We start from the raw sequence: 20,621 nt of genomic DNA on the forward strand, positions 1-20,621 counted from the left end.
GTGCCCCACCGGCATTGCCTGGGCTCTCGAACAGCTGCACCCTGGACATGGAGAAGTGCTGTGCATATGTTGAACACTAAGATCTCACCTGATAGCAAGCAACAACAGGTGACCTCCAGTTGGGTCATGGCTGGCCGTCTCCCCATTTCAAGAGCCCTCGGCCTGAATTCCACACGGGGCCAAGATGGCTGGGATGGTCGGCCTGCTCCAGGGTGTCCCCGCTGTTTGCTTTTGCTCGGAGGGGCGTCATGCTTGGCAGTTGCCAAGGCCAGGATTTTCTTTCTTTGTTTTTCAGTATCGAGTTGGCCACTGTGCGTTCCAAGCCAAAAACAGCATTGTCTGCATAGCTTGCATTTCTAGGCAAGGCGGGCCAGGCTTCAAGTGTTGCTCTCCCTCATGCCGTGCTGTCGCAGGCGTGCGGATGCCTTTGCGTCTTGGACCGCCCTTCTGGCACGTGCTGCGTACCCCGTCTTCGGCAACTCACGGGGTTGGCTAGTCAGGGGCTTTGTGACTTGGTGGAATCCAGCAGGTTCTGAGAATTGCATATACGATTGCACAACGCATAAGCATCTGAGTGCATTTGGGGGTCATCTGAGCGCTTTTTATTCCCACTACTTTGATGGCTAACTGATGGAGGGCAAAGACCTGCAAGGCCATCTGACCACAAAACGATCAGTGGGGTCAGTGCTATGCCTTGCTCATGCCATCCATGTCAGCTGGTATGGTACCTCCAGCTCTTTAACACAGGTCAACTCCGCTCCTCCTCATGGGTTTGGTTTCCCTTGCAAGGAAACACGCACGCACCAGCTCACTGCAGCGTCACAGCTAAGGCAAGGAAGGCTCTAGGGTGTGAGTTTTGGGAACGTCCGAGCCAGGCGCCCTAGGCCCTTGCCCTGGGAACATTGCTCACATCAACCAGGGTTTGCCTGCATTGTTCTGTGGATCACTCTTTAAAGTCCGCGGTTCTGGATGCTTGACAAATGCCCGTGGACCTTGCCCTGGCCAGCTCACAGCGTGCACGGTATTTGGAAAGGAGCAGGGCATCACCCCATTGTGGTAAGGCTTGCACAGCAGTCTCTACCCAGGCCAACAGTCAGGGCCCTCCAGAGCCAGGGCAGCCGGCTCAGAGTCACGTGCTGCGGGTTCAAGAACTGGGGGGATGGCTTTGCACGGCAGGCTGGGATTGCAGCCGGGTCGGGGCTGCGCTGCGCGGTGCACCAGCGACACCTGCTGTCTGATCAGCACCATCATTTGCTGAGCTCCAAGAGGCATTAGAGGGGCACTGCACAGTGGGCGCAGGTGGGCTGCGCTCTCCGTAGTGGTCATCGGGAAGGCTGGTGGGGGACAGGAGAGAGGCTAGGAGCTGGCCCTGGGGACGGGCATTCAAAGCATTTTGGAGCAGAGCAGTTCGTCGACTATTCTGCGGGCTGCTGGGGAGCGGGGAGCCCAGCATACAGTACTTTATATCTGGTTCTTCATCCCATCCGACTTGGTGCCAGTCTGGCCCATTTAATTCATGAGTCCTGTGGCAGGGATTGTCTCTTATTGTGCCTAGGACCATGAAGCCTGTCCCAAAGTGGTGCCTCCAGGCACTGCTTCAGTGTAATTAGATAATCGCCCTAAGAGTTAACGCAGCATGTTGCGTCCATGTGATGCAGCTCTGATGGCTCTTTTGAGCTGGGTTGCTCAGGCTGTCGCTCTTAGGAAGCAGCATCTGGTTCCCTCTCGCACAGAAATCTGATGGCTCCACTGCATCGTATCATGCCTGTTGCTTAAAAACCACAGGTCTTTCTATGCCTCTGTTTGGCAAGGAGCATGGAGAGGTGATGGGATCCATATCTGTCCCCACTTAAGATGTAGGTGTGGTCACGATGGGGAGATTGTAAGATGTCATGAGGTGTCCAGATAAAACGTGATGCTGGAGGGAACGTGGTAACGTGAGTGCACTGCTGATAGCATCGTTTCTGATGGTCCACCGAGGCTAAAGTGAAACCCGGTCCCTTCCTGCAAGCAGTCTTCAGCATCGCTTCTTAGCACAGTTTAAGCTCCTCCTTTGCAGAAAAGCAGCTGGTTTTCTTGCCTTCCTGCATCAGCAGCTCAGTCCAGGTGCATTTGTCCCCATAAGCATGGGAGCCGAGGCCCGGGAGCAATGGATCTCAGCTCAAGGCACTGTTGCTGCAAAGCCTCTCCAGCCTAGGGATGACATGTTCAGGACACGGATGGGCCCGTTCTCCTGGGGTCATCCTCCGCCAGGCATCTCTTGCTGTCCCTGAAATCCGCCAATGCCATCTTAGACCTCAGTTTGATTAAGACGCTATTTAGCCAATACAGGATTGCTCAAGCCAGACTTGGGCTTATTGTTTCACTGATGAAGTGGATTCCATGCCTCAGCCTCATCCCCACCTGGTCCCAGACATTTAAACACGCTCTGAAGTGGAATTAATTTCCGGAGCTGTTGCATCAGGCGTTAGTAAGGAGTCCTGGTGAAATTCCGCAGCATGTTCGGATCCGGCCTAGTAATTTTGCACCTCCAGTGGCATAACATATCAGACTGCTGCTTCCCAGTCCACGTGGGCCTGTGCAAGTGGTTTGGTTTCCCCTTGCCGTGCCTCCTAGATTGTGAGGCATGCTTGCAGGTCCCCATGTGTCTGCAGCAGGCTGCAGGAGTAAGAAGTGCTCGGGCTTCATGCTCTTGGAGGCTGTCAGAAGGCCGAGATGCAACAGCGTGCCGAAACCTGGAGTGACAGGAGAGTTCGATGTGTCCGTGGTGCCTTCAAAACAGCTAGACTCCAAATGGAAAGCGTGCAGCAGCCCAGCAGCTGTGCTGAAGCAGAGAGACCTTCCCTGCCCCCTCCCAGCCCTTCCCACAGCTTGAGCTAGTGCAGGACAGGTGTCTGCAGCAGGTACACCTGTTGGAAGCAAATTAACGTGTCTTGTTTCTTTCTTTCTCTCCCCTGTGGCTGCAGGAGGCGGACAGTGGGGAAGAGGAGTGCCGGTCCCAACCCAGAAGGTAAGAGGTGACCTTGGGGCTTGTCCCTGTCATTAAAAGGTGATTTCCATGGCTCATGCTGTGCAGTTCTCATCCCCTCGCCCCAGTCCAGTGCAACTGGTTCTCTGTGACCCTTCCTGAAAGCAAATGTCCGTAGCTGTGGCGTAGGCTGGGTCTCCAGAAAAGGAGTGGCTGCACCAGACAAGAGCCAGCGGGGGGGAATGGCTGGGATTGTGGGGTAGGAGAGCGTAAGAAGGCTTTTTTGGGAGGGAAAAATCCACAGGCGGTGCCAGTGAAAGGGGAGCTTTGACCTTCTGGCCTCTTCCCAGAGAGGCTGAACAGGTAGCCCCACTCCCCCAGCAGTTCATCTCTGGCACAGCCCACAGTGCTTGTGTCCTCAGGAGATAATCCCGTGGTGGTGCGCACTTTTGCCACCCCAGCAGGGATTACAGATACCCAGGACCTCTTGGGCTTTGACTCACTGCCTGAGGCACGTGGCCACAGAGATCCACTGAGCGGTAGCCTTGCAATGCCAGCTGCGCCACGGACGCCCCTCCCTTCCCACCCCATCTGATTGCCAACCACCCTGGGGTTGTTACCGCTAAAATTAATCTGACAATGCCGTGCATAGCTAAGGGGCTTGTCCTGCGGCAACAGAGTCCTCTTGGCTGAGACATGTATGCTGTGTTATGCTGAAATGGAGCAAGAAGGGGCAGTTACTCCTATGACTTGTTCAGCTGTTGTGATCCTCCATTTAATTCTGTTCATAGGAAGGGATAACAGTCCAGCACAGCGCTCCTCTCCCACTCACCCCCTGAAGGGTTGTAAAATCCTAGGACAACAAGGTTGGAGTGGCCTTCCAGAGGCCATCTAGCTTAATTTTCTGCTCATCCCCATCTCACTCATCCCAGACAGATGCTGAGCAGCATTTGAGTGCAGGTTCGACAGAGACGGAGGCTTCACAATGCAGAGCCACGAATAAGGCTTGTGGTTGGGTTCTTGACATTAAAGTTCCTACCAAGCGCTGGTTGCCCTCGGAGCTGCCAATTCTCATGACTCGATTGTGAATCCTGCAGTGTTCACTGTGGTTTTTTCCCCCTTCTGTCTCTGACTCCCAGACTTGGGGGATTCCCGCTCTTGTTACAGCTTGCTGTTCTTGTGTTTGTGGGCAGAAGCTTGAAAACGTGAGCCGCAACAGCACGAACCAGAAGGTAGATAAAAAGGAATGGGTATTTTTTGGTGAACATCTCCTTACTGTGGCTCTGGAGCCTGACTCATGACCTGAGTGCACGGGAGTGGCAACACTCTTGGGTTTTAGTGATGCCTGAATTGTTGCGGGCCAGTTAGCAGTGGCCCAGAGTTAGACTTGGTACCTTTTAGCTGTACTCTCCTGAGGCAGAAAGTGGGGAGCTGATGGTGGAGTGGTGGCCTAAGGGGAGATAAAGACCCTTTGTGAGAGAGAGAGCTCCTGGGGGGGTCTTCGTGGGCGCCGAGTTCAGTGTTGACGCTCCTGGAAGGCATGGCAAAGCAGCGTGCTGCCGCCCTGCCTGGCACATGTGCAGACAGCTTCCTGCGGGACAGGCCCTTCTGCAGCCCCATGTCAGGATAGATCACGGGAGGTAGCAGGCAGAAATTCACAGCTCGGCATTAAAAACGGACCCTGTTTCAGTCTCTTCTTAGTTACCGGCTCTAACCTGCTCCAGATTAGCTCCTCCATGACATCTGTTAGGCGCTGCTCAGGCTGCCCCCAGCAATGCCACCAGCCGGTGCAGTTTTCCTGGGGACGGGCCAGTGTGACTCACCCATTCCAACCTACCTGACCGCCCAGGTCCTGGCTCTTCCAATTGTCTTGGCTACAGAAGTGGGTACATTTTTCATAACAGCTGACACAGCTGTTCAAAGAGGTAGAGGTGCCTGGCTTCACCTGAGCTCCCAGTCATGCTCAGACCAGCTGTGGTGCTGCAGCAAGCACCAAGCATGCCTTAGCCTAGCCTGCTAACTAGGGCAGTATTACATGCGAGTGCTTTCTACTTAGGCTGGATCGTGGTGCTTGGAAGCCCATCTGGGTGATCTTAACCTCATTTCCTATTTTAATAAATACCATTCTGGTCATTCACAGGGGTTTTAGGACTTGATCTATACAAAATAGCATTTAAGTATTGGCAGCAAGCACATAGGAAACGTTCCACATGTGAATTTCTTTGCGTTGCTTAGTCTCTAGACCTTATCAGGCCTGTAGGCCTTCATCTTCTGCTCTGAGCAGGGGACTGTTGAAACAGGTGCCCGAGCAGGCGAGGTAAAGGATGCTGACTCCATTTGACTATAGGAAGAGAGTCTAGAGCGCACATCCTTGGGACTTGCTTTCCTGCAGCCTGGTCAATGCCATTCCTAACCTGAGACATGGTCTTCCTTGTCTGGGATCTTGCTCCCAGGAGCATCCAGTTCCTGATGCTTCACAAGGCAGCACAAGAAATCCTGCAGTGGGGGAATAACAGGTTGCTTGGACTTTGTTCCCTTCCCGTCCATCCTCCCTGAACTGCAGGCCAGCTTGCAGAGAAGGGACCTGCGGTGTTAGAGCAGAGGCTGTGAAGATGTTACAGTCCCACCGTGTGCTTTGAGCAGCCAGTGATAGGAGAGTGCTGTGCTGCCAGTCACAGCCACCCTTCTGGTGCCTGGCCCTGTGTACTTACCTGAGCCTGGAGGACAGATAACCTGTCATCACCTTTCTAGGGTTTGGAGTTACTTTGTGAAGGCTACTGCTTCCCACTGTGCTATCCACGGCACAGGGTTTGCATATAATTCATGTGACTTGGAAGTATCCTGTGCAGAGCGAGGTATGCTTGAGGACCTGCAGCCACGAGGTTAGGCCCAGATAGGGTAACAGTCTTCTGTCTCACCAAGCCAGCAGAACCTGCTGATGTCCTTCCTAGCAGAATCGGCACCTGATAGTAAAGTGGGGTGCAGCAGAGTCACCCTGGGGCTGAGCATGTGGAGCTGAGTTTCTCTATCATGTCAGGCTCCCAGCTTGGGATGCAGAGAGGAGGAAGAACATGCTTATAGGCAGAGACATCGGAGAGTTAACACTGCTTACCTGCAAAGGCTTTTAAATGCCATTCAATCAGAGGCTCTTGCCATATGCCTCCAGCAGACCTTTAACCTGCAGCTTGCCTTGCTTCTCCTTCGCCAGGATGTTGCCACCTGCCCCTGTGCTCCCACCCCGGGCTGTCCAGCAGCCTGGGTCTTCACCTTCTTGCCGTTCTTGTGCTTGTTCTCATACCTGGTGGCATTGGTATCTCCCAGGCTCCGCTCAGGCTTCTCCTCTTCCTTGTTTATCCACTGTTTCCCCCTGTTTTTCCTCCTCCCTTTTACTTTCTGGCCAAGAGGACTGAAATTGTCCCCTCCAGCTGAAGGGTGTTTGGCAGGTTGCTTAGAAGGAGTGGGAGAGGAGTGTGTTTGCTTAGCCTGCCTCAGAAGTGTTACCTGGATTTTTTCACCTGATCAAGAGGACTTGTCTAGCGGGTGAGAAGCCAGCCTCCTTTGTACAATCTCCCCTTCGATCTTGGATGCCCTCAGACTTGCTGCCACTCCAGCCGGCAGACTCCAGCTGAAGTGCACTTGGACTCACCTGCCTTTTTAACCTCCCCTCTCTCTGGCTTGCAGCCTGTGCGGAGAAGATGCATTTGCATGGCTGGGCTGTCGCACGGGCCGGAAGAGCGTGAATATTAAACTGTGTTTATAAATGCAGTGACACCACCTGGCAGCGTGTTTAACCTTCCTCTCCTGGGCTGCGCACTGCCTGGCAAGGATTCTGCATCTCTGGCTTGCTGACAGGCTGCATCTCCCAGCCTTCGGCAGTGGCGTCATGGTTCTCTGCATCAGTGTCTCTTTGTCAGGGGTGCTGTCAGCTCCCTTTGGAGCTGAGGTGTGAAACTGCCAGCACTTCCCTCCTAACTGTGAAGTATTGCTTGTATCTGCTTGGAGATGACAATAGTGGCTGAAGGTTGAGCCTTTGGGAAGAAAGCTATCGTTTTCTCTCCTGCACAATAACCCCTTACGTACAAAATTTAATAAAGGCCCCTTGGTCTAGCCATGTCATTATTTTCCGAGCACTTCAAAGGAACCCTTTGAACCTTTTTTGCATGTCACTTGGTCAGACTCTTGACTATTTGCATATGTATAGCTAGGTCTCCAGAGGAGGTTGTCTTTTCACTGAAGTGTCAGGCAGAAACTTCTTCTGTTGCAGTCCTCATTTTAAGACCATTAATGCACTGAAATGAAGACAACGCAGTTTTGCTCTGTATCAAATATCCAGGAGAAAATCATGGTCTGTAGCCTTTTGCAGAGCCAGGGAACCGTTGCGCTTTTGGATTTGGTTAAAAGAGTCCATTCCAGGAAAAGAATGTCAAGTAATTGCTATAATGATAGTCTTGGGTAGCCAGGATGATGCCTCCAGGGCTCCAGTCTGTTAACTGCCAGAAGTGGACGCCCACAGCTTAATGCAGGGGCTCATAGTTAATAGCTGCATAAAGGTTGCATTCACTTGTCTTGGTATGAAGTTGAATTAAACCTCTAGCAGTGAAAGGTTTTTCTGTATATAGGAACAGCTGAGTAATTCCACAGCCTTCTTGTCTTTGAGTTTTTTTGTACAAAAAATTTTTAAAAAGTAACTCAAAGCTTATTGCTTATAAATAATAACCCAGGGTAACATACGTGTGGAAGTGCAGGGCATGGAACCGCTCACGCTTTAGAAGGTGACCTCTGGATGGGAAAGCATTTAATTTATCATCTTGTTTGCAGTTAGCCTCTTTTGCTACAGTCTGCAACAGAGGAATGACGTGCAGTGCTCTTTGTGACATAGCCAGGGCTGGAGGAGCTTTCCGTCAGCATGTTTTACATAAACTGGCCTCCACTTTCCAGCACACAATCCATGCTTTCTCCTTGCTTTGGGGCACCCAGCTGAGCTAGTGTCTGAAAAAGAAGATGCTCTTATCTGCGCCAGAAGCTCCCAAACTCTTGTAGCCTGAACTGCCTCTCAGGAGCAAGTGTCTCATGGACCCACCTTTCTTATCTGCAGCTGTGCTGATGACCTCCATGCCCCACGGCAGTGATAATGGACATCTGCAGAGAGAAGCAAGATGTATCTGCTCAGGCAAGCATTCTGCTAGCCACCTGGGAGTGTCTGGGGGTCAGTGCACCCCAGTTCACAAAATATCAATCCAAGCCCTTCCCTTCAACACTGACCTCTGGTCCACAATCCACTTGAGCAAGGGCAGAGTCTATGACGCACATAGTGGGAAACAACTCGCTTGCAGGCATCCTCAGAGCTACTTTAATGCCAAGCTACCTGCCTCCACTTTGGTTAATTTGGGATTAGTCCAGTTGCCAAGGGGTCAGTAGGGCAAATGCTACCATACACAACCACTTTGTGGGCCACTTACGGGGCACATAAGGGCAAGGTGGCACTTGGCAAAACACGGAAGATTTGGTCTCCAACCCAGCGAGCCCATCTTCCAACTCGGGAATGCAGCGTGCGTCACATTAGGACAGAGGCTTGGTTGCATAGTGTTAAAAGGTATCCAGTGCTTTGGGATTAACCAGAAAGATGGGCAGAGTCCAGAACATGGGTAGGATGTGACATGAGGTAAGAAGGCAGAGGCTGGTACATGCTCTGGGGAGCACAGGGCCGGGAAGAAGTGGGGTTTGCTCCTTTTGTTGTCAGTGATAAGGTCTTCCCAAGACTGAGCCAGTGCAGCACGGCTTTTCTTAGGTCCTGACGAGAGCTTTTCCCTCCTTGATTGATTAAAGGTGAGGACTGGCGGATATGGGGAAGCCCTCGGGATTCCATATATGATTTTCCTTCTGGCACTGATTGTGCTCAGAAAGGGGGGCCGGGTCACAGGCTGGAGCCACCTGCGGTGCACCTGTGCCACTTGGATCCAGCTAAGTGAACTGGGCCAGTGGCAGGAGGCCTTCTGTGCTTGCTCCAGGTGAGGGAAGAGGACGATATTAAGAAACGTTCAGGAACCCTCCCTTCCCGCAGGCTGTAGTGCACTTGCTTGTACAACTGCAGACGTGAGCTCCGGCTGCCAGCTCTGGGACGGCAGAGACGATTCCAGGTCCTGTTGTCCGCAGCACCCAGAAACACACAGATGTGGCTAGCGAGAGCATAGCTATAGCCAAGTGCACGTGCTGCCCTGAGCCGTGGGGTAAGATATCACGCTGCAAATATTTACGTTTTAATAAATGAGCTTCATTGACAAATAAAACACCCTGAAAGTGGTGCAAGAGGGAGGCTGACAAGCGCCAGCGCTCTCCGGTTTTTGCTCTGGTTAGTGAAACGTGAAGAATGCCGGACCTGCGGCGTGCTAGCACTTTGACAGAGTGCTTGGAGGAGGTGGATGAATAAATACTGAATTAAAAGGAGCACTTGAACAAGGAGGCTAAAGGCTTCAGAGGTCAGAACGTCACTGGGGCAAGTGTTATGTTGTATTCCCTACAGGATTAGCCTCCTAGAGGGAAGCAGGAAGTGAGACTCCGCAAAGCAATGCAGTGATGTCCTCAGTGAGCGCATTTGGAGATGGGAACAGGATAGGGAGTGTTTTTTTTCTCCTGGCCCCCTGGTTGCAGCCTAGTCAGGATCTGTGCCACCAGGAATTGCGCACCCCGTAGTGTCTAATGACTGGACTAAAACCCTCCGAATTGCACTTGGCATGTGCCTGCCTTGCACACTCCAATTCACCGCCTTGTAGGTACTTCTGAATCGAAGCCTGCCGGGGCTCAGGCCAAAGGGGAGAATTGCGGGTGTAGGGCTACAGTGGAGTAGGACTGATACTAGCGTGAGCTAAAGCGGAGCCTGAAGGTGCATCTCCTCTGGTCTCTGAAGGGGAGGTGCTGCTGAGCGGCTGTGATAAATGTAACTCATCAGAAATGATGAATTAACGAATGTGCTGCTGAATTCTGCAGGGCTTCCCAAATGGGTAGGATTAGCAAGTCTCTAGTTCTTAATGTCAGGAGAGATGTATGGAATATATAATCAAACACATAAACTGACAGTTTTTCCTAAGTGCGATTGCATGCCTGGAAGAAATCCAGCTCAGTATTAGCCTTGGCAATATCATTTATCTAAAATCATTATTATAAAATACACACAATGTGCAAATAATCTGTTACAAGAAAATTTGGAACGGAGAATCAGACTCCTGTGATTTACAAAATGTCTGAATCACGGTTGGTTTTGCAGCCTTAGTTTGACCTCTCACGCCTGTACGCTGCAGCAGAGGGTCGTGATTTTTCTCGTAGAGGACCCGGACCCTCTCAGGGCACAGGATGGACAGCGCATTGATGACTTTTTAATCTGAGCATTTCCTAACTCTGTTGGGAACTTGCTTATTGGGAATACCTGGTCGGTCTAATGCTGGGCAAAATGCTTTGGGTAGGTGCAGCTCCTGCCTGCTGCTTCAGGTGGTCTCCGTCCCAGCTGAGATCTGCTTTTCCTAGTAAAGCACCAGTCAATTCTTTGTGAATAGGTTACTGATGTAGGTGTGCGCTGCCAGATTCCCTTCCCAGTATATAGATCTCAGTACATTTTTTGAACTGGCCAAGGGAAAAGTGTGCATATGTGAGACGTCATTAACCTCTGAGGCTTGTAGCCACAGGATTATGAGAGGCAAACATGATGCAGCTGAGCAGGAACGGAGAAAGGACTGGAGTCTTTGGGAATGTGAACACCCCAGTTTGGAAGGGGTCTCAGTCCTGGTGCTCCTTCTGCGCATAGCCAATTGCCAATTAAAAATAAAGGAAGAAACTTCCTGGAGGAGCAGGTTTATTCTGTAATTGCCCTTCAGGAGTCCTTGTACCATTTTTTGAGGCATATGGGACCAGCCACTGTTAAAAGTAGGATACAAGACTAGAGGGGGATGCTGTTCTGATCTTGGAACAGCAATTCACGCTTTCAGATGAAAGTCTCAACCTTGTTTCCTGTGACCATCTTGCCTACATCTATCTTCACATTGAATGGTCAACACCTAGTCCTGAATCCATGTCCATGTCGCATCTAGACCTGTGTCTGAGCGCGTCCTTTCTTCTAGAAAATAAAGAAACTCGTTTGGGCCTCGCTTGGCTTTTAGACATCCCTTAACCATGCTGAGAGGGGTTGGGCAAGTAGCCGGAAGTCTTTTACATAGTCAGCTTTTGAGCCCGACCTGTTGTGAAGCCGTCCCCCTGGAATTGGAAGATTCTCCTTTGCACAATACTAATAACGCCATCGATGCAGAAACTGTTGTGAAAAGATATTGTGCTCCTCCTGGCTTCACAGTAGCATCAAGCCCACTGTTGCCAACAATTGCTCCAATGCCGTCTCCTCTGAATACGAGGAAGCAACAGGGAAGCTCATCTTGGCTCTGAGCAGTGTGGGGCAGAGGACTTGATGTTTTGCAAGGGTGAGTGGAGGGAGTTAGCTGGGGAAATGCTAATCCTTGCTCTTGAGAGGATACAACCGGTCAGCATAGGGAAATGATGTGGAAGAACTCTTTTAAAGGCAAATGAATCACATTCAGGAGGCAGCTTACATGAACGTGTCTTATGAGCAACCGTCTGACTGGAGTCGGGAGTTGACCACCACAGTGCCGCTGTCTGCCTTACGTCACCCTTTATAGGCAGCGACGTTGAGGGGTCCCAGCAGGCGCTCCTCGGGATGCCCTCCCTGCATTCCTCGTTACACGTGCTGCTTCGGGAAGAAGCACTGCTCTGTTAACAATAAGGAGGATGTGATAAACTTGAAGACTGCCCTGGCGAGCCCCTGCTAAAATGCACAGCTCTGCAGAAACAGAGGGCACTGTTGAGCTTCTTTTCAAATGAGAATGCCTCTGCAGTTGCTATTGCTGCCGTGTCTGCAAAGTGCCACCCGTGACCAGGTGTATGGTAATCTCATCCCTGTCCTGAAGGGAAAGGAAAAGCAAATGCAGCAGGGTGGGGAGAGACGCGTTGTGGCTGTGAAGTGGCCCGCTAGCAGTCCTGTGAGAAGCATGGTCTTTTCAAGTATACATTGGATGTCATGGAAGGCGCTGACCTGTCTGGGTTCAAAGGAAGAGACCGAGCCAGTCTTAACAGCCTGGGGTGGTGGATTGTGAGTGGGCAAGAAAAGAGGAATTCATCCTGACCACGTGAGCCAGTCTCCCAACGGCTGACTTGTGGAGATGCTGTTACTCAGATGACATTAATAACTGAGCATGGGAATAAAGAGGCCCTTGAGAGGAAGGGGTGCTAATGTACTAGACGCCCCATTCTGTCTGGGGGAAGAGTCACTATATTGGGGTTAATTAAGTTCTTGTTGGGGCAGGGAGCACTTCAGTCGTGCATGCATGACTCAGAAATTCAGCGCTCAGAGTGAGGTGAGGGGGGACTCCTGCGAGATGTGGACTAGGAGACATGCTCCTGTCCCTGCAGCGATGCAGACACCTCCCAGCATCCCAGCGATAGGGGACACAACTGAGCAAAGCGGCTGAGAGGGGACGGGATGTTTGTGCTGGACGAGCAGAGGGAGCCCGGTCTCCGAAAGGAGAAGGAGTTTAACCCTGGCCCCGAGTGCATGCTGCCCCAGAAGGCTTTGGCCTGGCTACCGGGCCTTCACCTACACCTCGAACTTGGTGCAGGTTTATACTTGCCTGTGTTATTCTGGTGGGAATTAGCTTAGATTGGGACCAGGAATTGCAGCTTGTTCTTGGAGACCAAGGTAACTTCCCCTTCTGCGGGGAAGAGGCAGGGTTAAAGGTAGCGAGACTGCAAAGCTTCCTCAGCGTGGGCCAGAAAGACGTGTGCACGCAGTTGACGCACTGAATCAAGAACTGGTACTGCAACTTGTTTGCAGAACTTTGCCCTGCTGCTCGCTGTCATTATCGTATCCCCCCATCTCCCTGATCGTGCTTGTCCTGTTAGACCAAACCGTCACAATGCGTTTTGCTCCATGCAGTTATTTTGTGGTCGTTACCATCACTGCAGCACTGAGCCCCGCTCCTGGGGAGGGGCTGAAAGCACAGATACTTCTTAACGTCTAAGACAACCAGACTGAGAACGTGGGGTCTGGTTCTCCTGGCTGAAAGTCTAGCTTTCCCGGGCACCCCTTTCTCAATCACAGTGCATCAGGATGCCTTGCTACTTCCAGGGCTAGATCCCCCTGGCTGGGTAATACAGTTGCTGCGTACGCACGAGGACCACTGCCGTGGTATATCGTACTGGCTGTGAAAGTTTCAGCTGACTCCATCTCCTTACTGCACTCTCAGCGTGCACGCTGTGCTTTGGCTTGCTCACCAGTCCCGGGCTGCCGACATGCTTAGAGTTGTCCTGAGGACATTTGTTTGCAGTAATGAAACCCTTGGAATTTGTAAGTATGTGAGATGCTCCAGTTAGTCTCCTTATGCTGCCACCCCTAGAGTTGGCGTGAGGGTGGAGAGGCCGCCCGAGGAGGTGCCAGGTGGGTTCTCTGACCCGTGCGTCTTCCCGATAGCGCACTGCTGTCTTTGAGGCTCTTACCAGATAAGTCATCTGTTTGTGCTTCTAATCCACTTAGACCCATCTCCGGACCCTGCTTATCTCTGAAAGCTCCCAGGCCTCTCCTGGGCACAGAGCAAAGGAACCAGTCGACTAACCCTGTACCCGAGTGGAAGGGGCAGGGCATTACCTGGCTGCCTCCAGTGCTGCAGAGCTGAATTACGCCATTTGTCAGGCCTCTTCCGAGACGCGTTTTCCCTCCTCCAGATCATTTTCTTCCCTTTCCCCATCACGTCCAGCACTGACACTACCCCTGCGTGGGCAGAGGAGGACCGAAGGCGAGCAGGTACCATTCCTGAAAGGTCACACACGAGCAAAAACAAGGTACATCCCCTCCATGCCCACGGAAATGAACTGCTGCTTCTCACCTCCCCAGCCACGCCGAGGCTGATGTGATACGTGTGGGGCTCTTGCAAGAGCTCAGCATAAGCCGCCAGCAGTGGCAGTGTGTTGTTTTTCAGCCTCGTCTTTGCATAAATGACACAGGAAACAGATGCCCAGCTATAAAGCCCTAGTCTTTCCACGGTTGTAGTAAAGGTGACTGAACAGGCAGCATCCGGCTCTCGAGAGAGTAGGCATTTTCTGTTCGAGCAGCAGGTCTGGCATGCTACGTAATCCCAGATCCAGCTGAAAGAAAAATGAGCTGAGGCCCTCCCTTGCCGCACGGATGATGATAGACCTGGGCAAAAGAATTGTGCTTACAATAACCTGCCATTGTTGGTGTCCTCCGGTAACCCTGGGCAAGCCTGACGCCATGTCTCTGGGTCTCCAGCCTCTTGTTCCACTTCACTTCTGGCTTCCATGAGGGCTAATACAGTTTCAGCCCAAACAACATCCTTGAGGGAGAAACGAAGAACACCTCCTGCCCCTTGGAATAAGTCTAAGAGGGTCAGCTCAAAGATGGATCCTGTTGTGCACACAGGAAATCAGACAGTCCCGGCCCCAGGGTTAATCACCTTAGCTTGAGAGGAGATGCCTCGCAAACAAGCCTGAGCGGGCAAGCAGAAGACCTGGTAACGGGGGCCTGGCTGGTTTGGTCTGGGCAGCAGCTCACCGACTCTTGGTTTTGCATAGAAACTCCATCATCCTAACTTGATGCTTATACTTCCTTTTGACCACATATACTGGCAAGACTCCACCCCTCCTCGAGCAGGTCGGAGCATGCACCAGACTAATGCAGGACCTCCCGCCTGCACTTACTGTTGGCACCTGCTGGGGCCTGGATCAGGCAGGGAGTTCCCTGGCCTCATGCAGAGTCTCCTTCAAAGGGGTCATGGAGGCACCAGGCTTACCTGCTAGGATAGGGACTCCGTACCTGGCGGATATGCAGGGAAGGTGGGAGGTCAGATTGATAACTTAGCTGTAACACGGATATATCGAGCGCAACCGAGAGCTCAGCAGGTGGCCCGTGCAGCTCAAACTGCTGGTGTTTCTTGACCGGGAGGCCTTGAATGTAGGTTTTGCATGACATACACAGGCGGCCCTTCTGGTTCAGCTTTGGAGATGCTGATGAAGACCTAAACATCGTTGCTCCCACATTGGGCAAGGGTTTGCCTGGATCCCGGGTGGTGCTTGTACCCAGTTGTCACTGTTCTCTTCGCTGTTTTTTATGGCCAGGTTAAGTGTAGAAACCAGGCTGCTTGCAGGCACCAACTGTACAGATGCAGTGCTGTTTACTATCCTCAACCAGCACACCAGGCCGGGGGTGATAATCCTGTTACCTCCCGTGGAGTGCTAAACGCACAGACTGAAAACTCACAAACAACTTCTCCGTTGCCACGTGTAATCCTGCCCTCCGGATGGGGAGGGCTCCAGCCCCCAACAGGACTGCTTCACAGTTTGTCACATGGCGATTGCTAGCTATGCTCAGATGATTTATCCCAGTGCTTTAGTCATTTTAAACATTGTCTGTTGTTGCTTGGATCGTGTGCATTTTAAATTCTTTACATGCTTTTCCGAGCTGAGAGTCATCACCTACAGCGAGGAACGTTATTGCAGTGGGAATATAAATGCTGGGAGCCTTGTGTCTTGCAGATCTCATCGCCACGTTGGGGTCCATAAGTCAGCTCGGAGCCCGCTTCTTTCTCATGCCTCGTGTACACAATATGCCTGGAAGTCTCTTGCTGGTGCTTAAATTCCTGCTAATATGTAACTTATCAGTCCAGCATTCATGGCTCAGTTTCAGTGGAAAGATGCATGGTTGCTTCTGAACCTGGATAGAAGTAGGATGGGAAAGTGGGATTTCAGCTCCACCCTCTGTTTGAATAGTGCACGGTACCCTGACTTGTAACAGGATGCTCAGATGTGTTGTCAGACTCTTGGAATAATATTTCAGTCTTTCCAGCAAAATGATAAAAAGAAGCACTATCCCTGGTGAGATTTGTGGTGCAAATCTCAATGCGCCTGTGATCTGTGGAGTTGTTACCAATATCTGCCTTACTTGCTAAGAAAGATGCATCCCTGGCAAAGCATCTCTTACATTGTCGGTTCCCAGCATATGGGATGTAATGCCAGGTTATATTAATCCTGGGTTAATTATTTGAGAGTTCTGTTATCCATATGTTAAATGTGGTTGCTTTAAGAGCCATGGCTTGTAATTAATCAGTACATTTGTTGGGTTTTTTTAACCGTTGTTTGTCATGTTGGCTAAGCATACTGAGATACCTCCAGCAGCTGTCCAGGCAACATCTTTATTAAAGTAAATCCGTTATCTTAGGGGCCTTGTTTCATGCATTGTGCAGGTTATTAAATTAGCATGAGGGAGAAGTGCTGGGTTTGTTTTCTAGGTGGATGTGTGGCGAGGACTAAAGCAGGGTATGGCATGCTTTAAGCTCAGGAAGCTCTACCTTGCTGGCATCCTGTTTCACCTAATGTGGTCAGACTGATTTGCTTCTACGTGGCAAAATGATTTGCTTTTCTGCACCATTGGTGGTTAGCTTAAGGAGAAATACTCGTGGCTGGGGGGTGCACACTTCTTGAGTTAAATAAAGCTTGCAGAGCAACAGCCCTTGCTCATTTCTGGGTGTTCATATTTCTTGCAAGGCTTGAAATGAACTCAGAGTGCACTGGAGCTTGCTTGTGTCTATCCAGGGTAGTACCGGCTGTAGGTTTTACACCAAAGAATTTGCCTTTAGGATTTATCTTTTGCCGTTTCATTGCGTTACAAAGAAAGGATGGCTGGGAGCCATTCTCCATTTGACAGGAGACTTTGGAAGAAATATCACTGGGTCAAGCTAGATGGTCAGAGGAGATTATATACTTTCCCCTCGGTTGTTACTCAACTGATCCAAACGCCAGGCTGCTTTCAGAAGTGCATCTGGGCTAGACCTAATTTATCCACTGTAGTATTTCTGGAGGTGCCACTCCTGAGCAAAAGTATAGGAGAAAATAAAGGCTTTGAGCTGGAGAGAAAGTCTACTCCATTTCTTTCAAAATTAAAACCGAATCACCTGTAGTTAAATGTTGTGCATCTCCCGAGTGCCAGACCAAAGTTGCTTAAGAGTGGACCCGCTACGTTGGGTTTATACGGGCTTCACTTCTGCCCTGGAGCCGCCCCGTTCTTCCCAGTCTCCACTAATTTCCTAATCGCTTTTGTAGCCCAAATGCTGGTTCACGGTAGGGGTCAAAGCTAGCATGGGGCTGCCGCTGCCAAAGGGCGGGGGGATTTCTCCTCTCCAGACGGAAAATGAGAGAGCCTTCCAGGGGGCAAACCGACTTCGTTTGCACCATGCTGCTCATCGGATCCAAGGAAAGGCCTGAAGTCTGGGGGATCAGGGATGTACATTGTAGCCGTGTTGGTCTAAGAAATACAGACAAGGAAAACTCTTGGGTTAGAGGCAACATCTTTTCTTAGACCAACCGGGCTACCGGGGGGACATTTAGCACAAGTGGTTAAAACAGCAGTCGGGGGTTAAAGAAAAGGCTGAAACGGGAGCCGAAATGCAGCTGCGTGCCCTTCCTCCCCCAGCTTTGTGACAGCGGAGGGAGAGGAGCTCGCTGGGTGGAGATGTTATCTCACAAAGCCGTTTCCGTGTAAAACCTTCTCTTTGGTGCAGAAGGTAAAGGATGTTTGCTAAGAACTGGAGGCGCTGCGACGCTGCTACGGCCAGTGTAACCAGTCCGGGGGGTGCCGGGACTGGCTTTGCTGCCCCAGTGTGGAAGAGTCAGAGGGAGAATAAAAGCGCCCTTTGCCTCACTTCCACTGTGGGAACCGAAGCAAAAGCCGGCTCAGCGGTGACGGCGCATTAAATGGCAGGAAATACAGATGCATTGTGTATTGTCTGCCGAATCCTGCTGGGATAGATGCAGATGGTTACACTTCCAGCGTCTTCCCAAACACAGGCCCTGCTTTCTGCGCCCTCCCCCCGCCGCAGGCTCGGCTGCTGGGCCTCTTCCCCAGAGCTGGTTTGGACGGGCGAGGCCCTTTTCTGCTCCCTACCTGGGGCTGGGCCGCGGGGCTGCCTGGGAAACCTCGCCAGCACCGGGCTTGGGGAGCTGGTCCAGGCCTCGGATGCCAAGGGCCGGGGTGTAGCCCTACCGGCCTAGAGACAGAAGGAAACTGAACTTGTGGTAGAGGGGATCTCTTTTATTAGACCGAGTCCATGTTTGCGAAAAGCCCATGTCTTTACTTGCAAGCTTTCTACGTGGGAGAACGACAGTTTGTTTCTCCTGTGCCTGAGGAAGGGCGCTCGCAATTAAAGACTTTTTTTGCAATAATCGAGTTGGTCTGGTACAAGAGGGCCCCTCCGCCACGAGCGCCGATTCCTTGGATGCCGAGGGGCACTCCCCGGCCCGAGGCAGCCTCCGTGCTGTCTGCCAAAGCCCCTTCATTGCTTTCCTTTCCTTTCCTTTCCTTTGCCCGGTTGTGGCAGCCCCTGTCTCTCCTGACGCTGCCCTGCCTGCCTTATCGCCGGAGCCGGCTTCTGCGGTACCCGCGGGGCAGGAGAGCCGGGGCTCCGGGCAGAACCGGGCCCGCGGGCGGCGGGGCGGGGCGGGGCCGGGGGCGGGGGCGGGGCCGCCGCTGCGCAGTGCGGCCCGGGCGGGGAGGCGGGAGCCGGCCGGGAGCCGGAGCCGGAGCCGGAGGCGCGGAGAGGAGCGGGGCGCCCCATGCCGCCGGCCCGCCCAGGATGATCCCCTACTTCTCGGACAACGCCGTCATCTCGCAGAACGCCATCAACCAGCTGTGAGTGCGCGGCGGCGGCCCCGGCCCCGGCCCCGGCCCCGGCACCGGCACCGGCCGGGGCGAGCGGTCCCGCTCCCGGCCCGCGCCGCACAGTCGCGACCCGCCGTGGCTGCGGCGCCCGCTCGGCCGGTGCCCGCGCGCGGGCTTGGGAGCCCCGAGCCGGCCGGGCGCGGGTGGTGCTTGCCGGGCCGTTTCCTCCGGGCTTCAGGCTTGGCCTCTGCTTAGGCGGGCTGGGGAGCCGGCCGGCCGGCGGCTGTAGTCGCGCTGGCTGGAAGTAGGCTGCTACCGCCTGCTCGGCGGGGGGCCTGAGCCAGGAGCCCCCACCACCCGGGCTCCCCCGGGCCGGGGCGGCCGCCCCCGCACCTACAAGGGGGACCCGAGGCGGGCACGCCAGCCCTGGGCGCCTGTCCAGCTGCAGCTCCTCTAGGAGGTCTGCCCTGCCCTGGGCTTGCAGATAACTCGGTTATCGGGGGATCGCACAGCTGGCCTTGCTAGAAGTGCAGGCTGCCAGGAGCGAGGTGGATCTCTGGGGCCCGGCGCTGGACTTTCCTGTTGACACAGGAGCAGTGCGGTGACTTTCATGATTCTTTGCTAACTGGGAGTCTCTGAGACACCTGCAGAGTCATACGTCCAAAACACTGGTTGCCTGGCAAGGGCGTCAGCCATCCACATGCCCTCGATAACTTTTAATGGAGTGCGGCTGTCAGTAGATGCGGCGAGCTAATCAGCGCGGACTTTCAGGGATCAGCAGAAAATATCCCCCTGTTGACATTTTGTCAGCCATTGAGTCAGCTGGTCTGGGCCTCCCACATCTCAGATGCACAAGGATTAATATCAACCTTTAGAGAGCCTTGGTTCCCCGCTGTCTCGACACGGGGCCTGCTCGGCCCTCTCCATCCAGCTCTGTTACTAGCATTGCTTTTTGTGCGGGATCAGAAGTTGAATTCAGTGTGAAACTTCGCAGCAGCCATTGGAAAGATCAGGATGAGCAAGGCAGGCAGCAGAGGCGCAAAGTTTTACCTGTAGTTGTAATAACTCCCAGGTGCTTCCCTCGCTCTTTCCACGAGGGTATTCATCCTTGAGGTTTAGGTATCTCCTTCATTGCATTAGTCCGTGACCACAAGTTTTCCCCAGCCCAGGGGAGATAGGGCCGTGCTTAACTTCGGCTGCCAAGTTTCTCTCTCAATCTGCCTTTTGTGTCTCGGGAGAGAGCAGGGATTGTCTGCTGCTTGGGGACTCTCGGCAGCTTGGCTTCGTTCACACTGCACCGCGGGCGTCCGCTGTGACTTGGGGCAAGATGCTCGGGCCCGGATTCTGGCACCAGGAGATGCGGGAAGGTGCCTGCTGTGGGGTTTGAAAGACAGGAGGCACCTGGCCTTGTTAGGTGTCTAAGAGCTCAGATGCATGCACTGCAGACCTTAATCCTGTGACTCGGTTTCCTGTCTTCACACGGGGCTGAAAACACTTCCTTTCCCTTGTGTGAGTGTACATTTAAAAATGGCACCTTGCTGTGGTGATGGGGGGCAGAGAAGAGCCGGACAGAACTAATCACAGGAGCGTTTTACCAAACCTGGAATAGTTAGAAAGGAGAAACCGGAGAGATTTCTCTGCCGAGAGGTGGATAGTAGTCCTTTTATTAATTTATCAGGGCTTGCTCCCTGTTACAAGATGCCACGTGTTTCGAGTGTGTGGGAAAGACGCTTTGCGTTGGACTGCAGTCTGTGCAGCTACCAGTTCCCAAAACTCTGTTGAGCAAGCCCCCGGCGGGCAGGAGCTGTCGGTAGAGTTCCTCTCCGCGAGGGTCAGAGCTCGTCGTGACGTGTTTCTGCAGTTGGACAATGCCCGGTATTGCTGCTGCTAGCGTCCCCCTTACCATCAGGGCAGCCAGCTTCCTTCTGGGCTTGC

At 52.7% G+C, this 20,621-nt stretch overlaps 1 protein-coding gene across 2 annotated transcripts in view; it reads left to right on the forward strand.

The window, feature by feature from the left end:
• The window catches only part of SSH2 (slingshot protein phosphatase 2), a 101,895-nt gene that overhangs the window by 32,819 nt on the left and 48,455 nt on the right, over positions 1 to 20,621 (forward strand). Inside the window, exon 2 of one of the 2 annotated variants that reach the window (XM_090025652.1) lies at positions 2,967 to 3,010. In XM_090025652.1, coding sequence (XP_089881778.1) covers positions 2,967 to 3,010 — 44 coding nt within the window. Of the gene's footprint in view, positions 1 to 2,966; positions 3,011 to 18,585; positions 18,717 to 20,621 lie in introns of those variants that run through there. The other variant, XM_090025654.1, reaches the window with a different exon arrangement.

Source organism: Crocodylus siamensis, chromosome 13, assembly GCF_052110815.1.
Source record: "Crocodylus siamensis isolate JL-2025a chromosome 13, ASM5211081v1, whole genome shotgun sequence".
NCBI classification, from domain to species: Eukaryota; Metazoa; Chordata; order Crocodylia; family Crocodylidae; genus Crocodylus; species Crocodylus siamensis.